Source organism: Gambusia affinis, linkage group LG13 (genome assembly GCF_019740435.1).
Source record: "Gambusia affinis linkage group LG13, SWU_Gaff_1.0, whole genome shotgun sequence".
Lineage (NCBI taxonomy): Eukaryota > Metazoa > Chordata > Actinopteri > Cyprinodontiformes > Poeciliidae > Gambusia > Gambusia affinis.
The window spans coordinates 14685235-14695431 of record NC_057880.1 but is presented as its reverse complement, the minus strand read 5'-3'; the positions used below and the strand labels follow the sequence as shown (position 1 = coordinate 14695431).

Here is a 10197-nt window from a genome sequence, read left to right as displayed (position 1 = left end):
AGGAAGCGCTTAGCTGTGGTAACGGGCGCGCGCCCGCGGAGATAAGAGAAGCTGAACAGCCATAACTCAAAAATATTTCCATAGTTATCCTTGGTTACTGTTGACATAATATTGGTATTAGTCATTTTTGTAATATTCGTGTGTAAGTGTGCAAGAAGTAGGATATTATCATTGCTTTTTGTATAAGAAATAGGAATATTGTACACTGTCAAATAACATTTGGTCATTGTATTCCATCCTGATGCAATAAAATAACCCTCACACTTACACAATCAAATTTAAAGATGTGGGGAAAAATTGTTTTAGAAGTTCTGGTATTTTACATTGATGTTCACCAGAAATCTGTTTAACAGCATTGAGGTTTATCAGTGCATTACAATACTCACTAAGAATGAACAAAGATATTCCCCTGTATACAGTGCTTGTGGTAGGCACAGAAGAAATCAATGAGCTTAAGAAAAAAATGGCGAAAAGCTCTTACAGTAGTCAAGTATTCTGCCAGCCTGTCAGCTGCTGCACCATCAGTAAATGTTGCTTTCAGGAACAGTTGGGGCGTACATGTTTGTTCCCTACAAAGTAAAGTAAGGACAAGCCACAGCTATATACAAAACATATTTCACTAAATTATTGTTGAAAATACACAAAGAACTTAAAGTATTTAATTATATATTTTTCACTTCTGATCTTTTCAAAAGATTTTGAGATTTCCTTAACGCATACGGAGTTTACAGGCAGGACGTGAATGCAGCATCTCTATTATCAGCCGGTGTTTTCATTTATTCACGCCCCTCCTGTCGTACACGGTGGTTTAGATGCTTCAGAGAGAACAGGCTTTGAGTGAAGGTAAATAAAGACTTACCTTTAAGTGCCTAGCCACTGTGCCTCTTACAGACACAGAGATAGATAGCTGTAAATATGAGCTTTATTAAAATTTGAATATGCTAGGATTTTGGTAAAGACCAGGGCATTTGCAGCAACATGTAGCAACACAGGGTTGCATTGATCGAAACAGATTGACAGCTGTAGCTAGATAGTTTTAATATTGTGTGGAAACAATTTTGTCTTTGTGTGATTAATTATTTATCTGATGGCGGCCGCTTGGGTGAAATTACCCTTGACTGTCGTCCTGCAAGGCATTTATTTGTTTTAAAAATGAAATCTCTATTATAAGCGATGGATTATGCTGTAATGTGGTTTGCTAACGTACATTTGTTTAGTCACTGTTCCTGTGTGCAGCTTCCAGCTTTGGAAAAGGGGTACCTCCTCAGCGTTTGCTTTACAAAAGCTACTCTGTGCATTCAAGAGTTGCAAGAACAGGTGCTAAGGTGTCTTCCTCCTTTTAATAAAAGAACTCAGATCGATTTAACATGCACGCCTTAGTAACTAGTTGGCCTATATATATATATATATATATATATATATATATATATATATATATATATATATATATATATATATATATATATATATATATATATATTGTATTTTAGATTTTGTAATTAATAATGTAATTATTATAATAGTATTATCACCTACAGTGAAATTTCTCTAAAAGCAGTGAGATGGCCCTTAAATGTAGCAAGAATCTCAATTGAATACAAATTTCTCTTTGACTGGCTGGCTAGTCTTGTAAAGCTAGATCACTTTTACAACCCCTAATCTCTATTGACTGAATGCGACAAACGGCAAAAGAAAAAAACCACAACTTTTTGTTAAGTCCATCTGTACCTTTTCTCTCTCTGAGAAAATGGCACCATGAAGGTTGAGCCATATCACCCATATCAAAATACCACTTCTGCGTATGACTATTGTCAGTTTGACCTTTGTTGTTGTTTTTTAAAGTGCTTTGTAAAACAGAAAACAGACCATTTGTCATAAAGAAACAGCAAGGCAAAACAAATCTCATAATGGTTGTACTTTAGTAATCAGTTTTACACCGCTATGAAGTAGTTCTTATCCAATGGGGTGCATTTGTGTCTTTTAAATAGGAACACCATGACTTTGACCAGAGGATCTTTTACTTATGCCAGTGGAGAAGAGTACCACGGCGAGTGGAAAGAAGGTGAGACAATCCCTTCTCACAGTCCTGCAGAAATACAACATTAAACCTGCTTTCTTAACAAAACTGAAACAAGTCGGTTGTGTCATCAGTTTTAATGGCGTTAACTGTAGAACTTTAGAAAGTATTTATTTACATGTTATTACAGATGACCATCCTCAGATTTTAGCATTACTAATAAACTTGCTAATTGAGCAGAATACTATACCCGTTTTGGCATTCTGCTGTTTATAGTGTAAAACAAAAATAATACATTGATGTTAGCTGGTTTGTCTGTCAGCTAACTGACTAATAAACTCATCACCAGATGGAAACAGAAGACATGCTGATCATAGTTTGCCACTTGTAGTTCTAAAACAGTGTTACCTTTAAAAGAACTAAAATTGCTACAATATTTTCAAACGTCCACATTTTCTTTATTTTCTTCTGTAATTAAGAGTAACAGTTTGCGGGGAGTCAGTAATGCATTACTTTGTGCTCTATACAGCTACAGGAACAGTGTGGTGGAAATTCAGTATCAGTTTTGAAACTGCTGCTTTCTAAAAACCTTATGGAGTAACTGGCTGAAGAACTTTGTCCTAAAACACTTGACCAGAAACCTGTAGCAGTTTTCTAGGTCTTTTAAACTTAAGCAACACCCCGATTGTTTCTTTGTCAGGCTTAACGTTTTTAATTTTGCCAGTTTTCACACCTGGAGAAGATGATGGTGGCACTTATATGCTTAAAGCCTCTCACATGCACATCCACTTATAGGTTCAAGCTATTTATATAAATCCCAATTAGCTGCCATTGGTCACCCCGAGTGTAAGCAAATCCTCTTTGCACCTGACTATAGATTGGGAGTCTTCGGGACTTTGAAGAGAGTCCCAAAAAGAAAGCCAGTCAATTAATTTACAGATACACACTTTTGTCCTTTTCTTCAGCTCTGTTTTTTAAAGAGTAAGAATTCTCATCTTTTTACACTGGATTCAGTTTACCTATTAGATTTAATGTTGCAGTTGTAGCCAAATTGTAAATTATTCATTACTGCATTACTAAGTGGAAGTAAACCCCATTACTTGTGTCCTAGCAGGGGTCCTTCAGTGGAAATCAGTGCAAGCATGCAGGATTAGACTGCAATAAATCCCACCTACGCAGTCAGCAGATGGGACTCCTAATTTAGTTGTAAACCTTTATCTCACAGGAGATGGGAAAAGGTTGTTTATATTCAAGAAATAAAATTGCAAAAAAAAAAAAGTTCCCTTTCTTTAGTACAATTTAATTTTAATAAAACACAAAAACATGTCTATTCAGGCAAAATGCAGTCTAGCAAATTACTTAAATATAGTATTGTAGTGTATTTTGTAAGGCAGCATAATCCTTAAAACATTTTCTGTTTAAATATGTTTTATGGGATTTAATGTGATGGCCCAACACAAAATGATGCATAATTATAGTGAAAAAAAAGATTCATATATATATATATATATATATATATATATATATATATATATATATATATATATATATATATATATATATATATATATTTATTTTTATTTTTATTTTTTTTTAACAGATGAAAAATTGAAAAGTTTGGGTGCATTTGTATTCAGTCTCCTTAACTCAGATATCACTAAATAAAACCCATTGATATCAGTTGTCCTCAGAAGTCACCTATTTAGTGAATACTGCCCTGTTTTGTCTGACTTAATTTGAGCATAAGTACAGCTTTTCTGTGAACTCTTCAAAGGTCATAGCATCATCGTGAAGACCAAGAAACTCAGCAGACAGGTCAGAGTTAAAATTATGTAGAAGTTCAAATTGATTTTAGGTTATAAAACAATATTTCAACCATTCTAAACGTCACAGACCATTGTGTAATCCATTATCTGGTGTGAGGATAGCAAAAGTCTAAAGACATAGCTGCCCACTTACCCAATACAGCAGGAAAGGAGAGTGATCAGCAGTGAAACAAGGAAGTGGTCCATGGGTGAAGCTACAGAGATCCAGGTTTCAGGGAAAAATCTGTTGACTCGACAACTATTAGGTTTTGCACTCCACAAAAGCTGTGTTTATGGAAGAGAGCCAAGAAAACTTGAATTGTTGAAAAAATGCTATGGAAAAAAATACACTTGCAGTTCTCTACAAGTCATTTAGGAGACACAGAAAATGGGTGAAAGTAAGTGACAGAGGATAACAAAGTTGAGCTTTCTGCAAAATACATACAAACTCTACTGGTGGAGAAAAAATCCCATCATCCCCACTGTTAAACCAGGTGACACCCTCTTGTTCTGAGGACTCTTAAAACTGTAGGAACTGGGAATCTGGTCAGATTTGTTTAGAAGATGAATACAAGGCAGTAATGGAAGAAAACCTGTTAACAGGGGTCTCAAACTTCAGTCCTCGAGGGCCACTGTCCTGCAGTTTTTAGATGTGCCACAGGTACAAAACAGTGGAATGAAATGGCTTAATTACCTCCACCTTGTGTAGATCAGTTCTCCAGAGCCTTAATGACCTAATTATTCTATTCAGGTGTGGTGCAGCAGAGGCACATCTAAAAGTTGCAGGACTGTGGCCCTCGAGGACTGGAGTTTTGAGACCCCTGTGTTAGAAGATTCAAAGGAGTTCAGACTAAGATACAGTTTTATGTTACAGTAGCATGAAACATGCAGAGGATGGAATGGGTCAAGTAAGAACATATTTATGTGTGAGGATGGCCCAGTAAAAGAATGGAACCAAATCCAATTGAGGACCTTTGGCAAGACTTATAAACAGATATCTACATTGATATTCAGAGGTACTCCTCAACAATTTTGGCCTGGCCTTACACAAATAACAAATAACACTGCCTTGCAGAAAAGAAATGGTCAAATGACTTGCAGCAGTAATCAAAAGTCGGCTGTAAAAAGTATTCACTCAAGAAGGGCTTATTTCATACACAGCACACACTTTACAGATCACATTGAAATGTAAACTGATCTGTAAACTATTACTTTCCTTTCATGTCACAACTATGCTCTGCTTTGTGTTGGTCCATTACATAAACTACCAATAAAACGTAATTGTAACAGCAAAATGTGTCTCATTGATAGCTGTTTCAGTCATTAAGCAGCTTATGGTTCGTTATTCTAGGTCGGCGACATGGCCTAGGCCAGCTCAAGTTTCAGGATGGAACATGCTACACTGGCCAGTTTGAGAATGGACTCTTTCACGGTTCTGGTGTGCTGCTTTTTACAGACGGATCCAGGTGTGTAGAGAAATGATAGTTAAACCCTCACAAAGGTTGCAAAAGACAACCTGGTCACATTTTTATGTCTTAACAGGTACGAAGGAGAATTTGCTCACGGAAAGTTTCAAGGTTCAGGAGTCTTTAGTCGATTCGATGGCATGAAGTTCGAAGGAGAATTCAAAGATGGCCGTGTTGAGGGATATGGTAAATGCATAACACTGCTCTAACAGCAAATCGATTGGAATGTCAATAGTGTGTGCCTGTGATTGGTTATAGTCCGGAGCATCTGTGTCTGCAGGGCTATTGACGTTCCCTGATGGAACTCATGGGGCTCCACGAAATGAGGGCTTGTTTCAAAACCACAAACTGCAGAAAAGGGAGAAGTGTTCTGGAGTGGTGCAGCGTGCTCAGGCCTCAGCCTCCAGCGCTCACAGCCTGGCGCTATGACTGCCTTAGACCATAAAGGTGTTAGGACTAAACTTTCAGCACCTTCCAGATGGGCCTTAAGGGTGAACACTCTCTTTCACAACCTCTCTTTGTCTGGTTTTTACCATTTCTTTGTTTGCTTGTCCACACTTAAAGTGACTTAAGGGAAATCCATTTGAACATTTTTGGATGACTTTCTATAAAATGAAGAACTTCATGAAGCACACTTTTTACTTGATGAGTAATGTAAGCAGGGAAAGCTGCTGTCTCTCATATTGACATCAGACCATAAAATGTGTCTGTTTCTTTCTATCATTTTGCTGCTGAATAGCTAAAAATTTAGTAAAAAAAGAACAACAACAAAAAAAGGAAAACTCATGGCTGCATGTTAAAGAAAGAATGTACATATTTAATTATTCACATTTGCCTTAAAGATATTTTCACACAATCACGTGCTTGGGGTGTGTTCATAAAATAATCAGATGATGAACAACACGCTCTCCTCACGTTCTCACTGCATGACTTGCCTTGAGGTATCTGTCAGTTTAAGGAGTTGAAAGCCTGATTAAGGATGGTTTTAGCTCTGTCATTTGCAAGTCTTCTTCTTGATTATTATTATTATTATTATTATTATTGGGAAAGAAGATCACCATGACTCAACATTTGTACAACTTGTTAGAATGATTCAGTGGAGCTCCGAGGTTTACATACGGTCATCATCAGCATGAATTCAGGGTCATATTCAGGGTCCAACAAACAATTTCAATGAATTTGAGAAACCAGAGATGGACGAAGAATTTTGAATTTATTGTTGTGGGTTTTCTCTGCTGAAAAGAGAATAATAATATTACACACAGGCTCAAACATACATTTACCCCATTAATATGTACTCAGCTGTATCCTAGTTGTTATAGGGGAAACACATATTTATATATATATTTTTTTTTTCATCAGCAAACTCTTGGTGCAATTCTGGCTGGATGTTTGACTCCTCCTATGAAACATGGTAGAGTTTGTTTAAATCATGTGGTTTTCTGGTAACCACTCTGTACTCACAGTACATGGATGTTTGTGAAACGTTTAACCTGCTTGATTAGTTTCCAAAGCCAGTTTTGGTTTTTTATTTGGAATCAAAACTAAAATGCATAAAGCAGGTGAACATTTAGCTTTTGAATCAGTCCCTATTCCGTGATGACAATTTGTAAGCTTCTCTGCAACTTGTTGAAGGACAATTTTCCAAATATTAGTGGGATTATATGTATGCTTTTAATCCTGCAGAGAAAATTTGCATTAAAGTCAAATTTGCCCAACAAGTTCTTGTTTTAAAATTTATTGTCGTTGTTTGTTGTATCATTGTATTGTTGCAACTAGGTATGTCATGATAACAAATTTTGCTAGATGATAAATTGTCCCAGAAGTTATTACAATAAACGATAATATTGTTCCGAGGCCATTTACGAGAAATATAGTGAAAATACCATACAAAACGTAAGAGCACGTTCTCAAAGATCAACAAACTTTAAATTTTAATTAACAGAGGAAATCAAAGGCATTTTAAGTATTGAAACTAAATAAATCAAGCAACAGAAACAACAAATGAAATTATTTATGAAATCTCTCTAAAAATGGGGCCTCTATTTGAGGCCAATGCAGCAGGCTGAAGATTTTTGCCCTCCAGTTTTTGGTAGAAAGTGAGAAAGAAAAGAGAAAACAATAAATCATGCAAATGGGAATTATTGAGTTTGTTTTAATTGATCTTGGGATTAATTGATTTATTGCTTATTGCGACAGGCCTAGTGCCAACATGGAAAACGAGCGGCCCTATTGCATCATTAAAAGCCCAACAATTAATCTGATAGTGACTGAATGTAAATTTCTCACCAGCACCTTGTGTTGAATCTATGGACCTAAATAATTTAGGCAGCTAAATGAAAAAAAAAATGTATGTACTTGTTTGTTAATGTGTGTAAGGTGTGTATATATATACATTGTATCTAACTGTATCAATTTTAATTTTAAGCAGTCTGGACTAGTGGAAAATTGTGTTTTTAACATGTTTGATATTTTGACACATAATTTATTACAGCTGACCACAGCTATTATGTGTTCTGTATACTTGAATGTTTAACAGGCCTTACAACACATCAATAGACATTATTTATTCTAGTGTTGCCTCCATAACTTCAACCAAAAACAATCATGTCATATAAGAAGTATGAAAACCTGAAATGATCAGAAGTGCAAACAAACAGGCCTTAGAGTTGGATAGTAAAGACAAAATTTCCAGAATTTCAACTGGAATTTAAGTACATATGAACAAAGAAAAGACCCGTTGATTAAACAAGGAAATATTTGGTTTCAGTTACTTCTGAAGTCAGATTAGAACGTTTCACATTTTCACTGCTACATCTGTGAAAAAAGAATAAATCAAGAGTCAAGCCCTGTAGCTTGGTTTAATGTGTTATGAAAACTTTGAAGACTGAAAAAGAAGCTTAAAAACAGATACTCTGACCCTGTTTTTGGTATCACTAACACTGTTTTGGTGCACAATTAAAGTATGCTGCATGTGTAAATGCATTTGTTCACTCACCAACTGATCTCACAAGAGTCATGCTTCCATTTCCACCTGGAAACAAATGGTGCTTTACAAATGTGCCTGTCCATAATTTGATTTGCCTGGTAAAATAAAAATATCGTGTTGCCATGGTGTTACCTTTTTGAGGATTGTTACCATGTGATCTTTAAATAAAGCATCCACTGATTTTCTGGAATTTGACTGGATATGTATCATGGAGGCGTATTTAATAAAGGGTGTATTGTAAAAAGAAAAAAATTTTCTCAGCGAGTTTTTGATCGTTGTTCGAGAAAGCAACAAAACATCAATTATTGGTCAATGCTGAGCTCTAACACAGGAGCTGGATTATGAATTAGGGACTGAAAAAAACTGAATATTTCATGGATAAACAGGTTCCTCTGAATTTTGGCTGCATCGCAGTGAGAAAGTTTCCCCATCCCCCTTTCAATAAAATCAGCTGTCAAGCTGATTTTATTAAAGTTCATCGTTATTTGAAGTTCATCCTTATTTACAGGAGTTCTGTAAATAAGGATGAATTTTTGTCAGGTGCTTTTCTTCTCAGTTTTAGAGTTATGTAGACTGGAAGAACTATCTGATACCTAACCCTGTGTTGTGGGTGGTTTGTGTTCCCTCTCTCCCTGACAGTTAGAGCAGCCTTGTCTGGAACAGGAAATACTGCGTGGGGCTGATAATGAAAATGAATAGTTTGCACACATCACATACAGCCGTGGTTGAAACAAACCTCTCTTTCAACGGCAAGTTTGGTTCTGTTAGGTGTCGGGATTAAATAAAAATGATCTGGGCTTATTTATTTCATCTTACCTCAAGTATGTAAAACACATTTTAACTATAATGAAACTATATATTTTTAAACAAAAGTAATATTTCCTTTCTATTGTTTTATTATCTATTGATAGATAGTTCTCAGTACTTATCAGAACAAACTTTTAGGTAAAAATGTAAGAAATATCACATTTAAATCTTTATGACCAATTTATCAGGTGGACCAGCTCCAATGTTTCAGTCCCTGGAGCTTTTCCATTGTCTTGCTCATGTAATTATAGTTAATTTATCAACATTTAGTAATATGGTAGGACAGAAGTACAAGACACGGTACACTGGATCTTTCTTGAAATTGGAGGATTTTTTTGGGCCCTATGCCACTGGAGTAGACTGTGGGGAAGACAAAAACTCACTTCGGAGACATTTTATACCTTTTGGCATGCAAACCAGAATGAGCTAGAGAGAAATGCGGGGGAGAAAGATGCCTGCCTTTTCCTTAGCTCTGTTAGGTCTGTGACACAATCTTGGATAAGTAGAAGACAGTGGTTAAGGAATTAAAGAGGCAACATTGAAGTTTACAGAAACTGTACACCAACTGTGCTGTATCTGCTCTTTGAATGTTATCACCAATAGACTTTAAGCAGTTGGTCATAATAACTCCACCCTATTGGGATGAAAAGATGCCCTCAAGGATAAAAGCAGCATAAGTCCTTCAAACTTGGGGAAACCCTTTCAGGGCTTTGGTCAAATCACTAAGGAATTTCGAAAAACACATAACTCAGTCAAATAAGCATCAAAAGCAGATGAGGTACAAGAACAATGTGGCCTCGTATAAGTAGCCTCATAGCCATTCATGCTTTGAATTGAGTGAATGAAACTTGTTGGATTTCTACATTCTACAGATCAGGCAGTAACCAGACCTTCATAGACCATTGGCCAGTGAAACTGAACCAAACAAATCGCAGGTAAACAAAGTCATGATTTAAATATATTTAGGTGAAACATGTTTTCACCTAAACTATGTTGGTTTGGAATGTTTTTTTTCTCTCTCCTTTTGTCTAAAATCTAAATGAGATGAAAAACCTGAAGCAAGTGTGACAAAAAAAAAAAAAGTAAGAAATCGTTGAGGGGTGAATTCTTTTT

At 35.9% G+C, this 10197-nt stretch overlaps 1 protein-coding gene across 4 annotated transcripts; it reads left to right on the top strand.

Moving 5' to 3' along the window:
- The first annotated feature begins 733 nt into the window (after positions 1-733).
- Positions 734-9981, top strand: morn4 (MORN repeat containing 4). 4 transcript variants are annotated; one of them, XR_006372520.1, is made up of 6 exons: positions 766-843; positions 1989-2062; positions 5174-5288; positions 5365-5474; positions 5569-5779; positions 9957-9981. XR_006372520.1 is itself a non-coding variant. In XM_044135875.1 (6 exons), the coding sequence occupies exons 3-6, from the start codon at positions 1996-1998 to the stop codon at positions 5715-5717; spliced, it is 441 nt and encodes a 146-aa protein (XP_043991810.1). In that variant the 5' UTR covers positions 838-843; positions 1237-1325; positions 1989-1995; the 3' UTR covers positions 5718-8500. The 4 variants fall into 4 exon arrangements, 3 of the variants coding, with proteins under 3 accessions (XP_043991813.1, XP_043991810.1, XP_043991812.1); XM_044135875.1 differs by lacking the exon at positions 9957-9981 and adding an exon at positions 1237-1325 and having other exon boundaries at positions 838-843; positions 5569-8500; XM_044135878.1 differs by lacking the exon at positions 9957-9981 and having other exon boundaries at positions 734-843; positions 5569-8530.
- Positions 9982-10197: the final 216 nt, after the last annotated feature.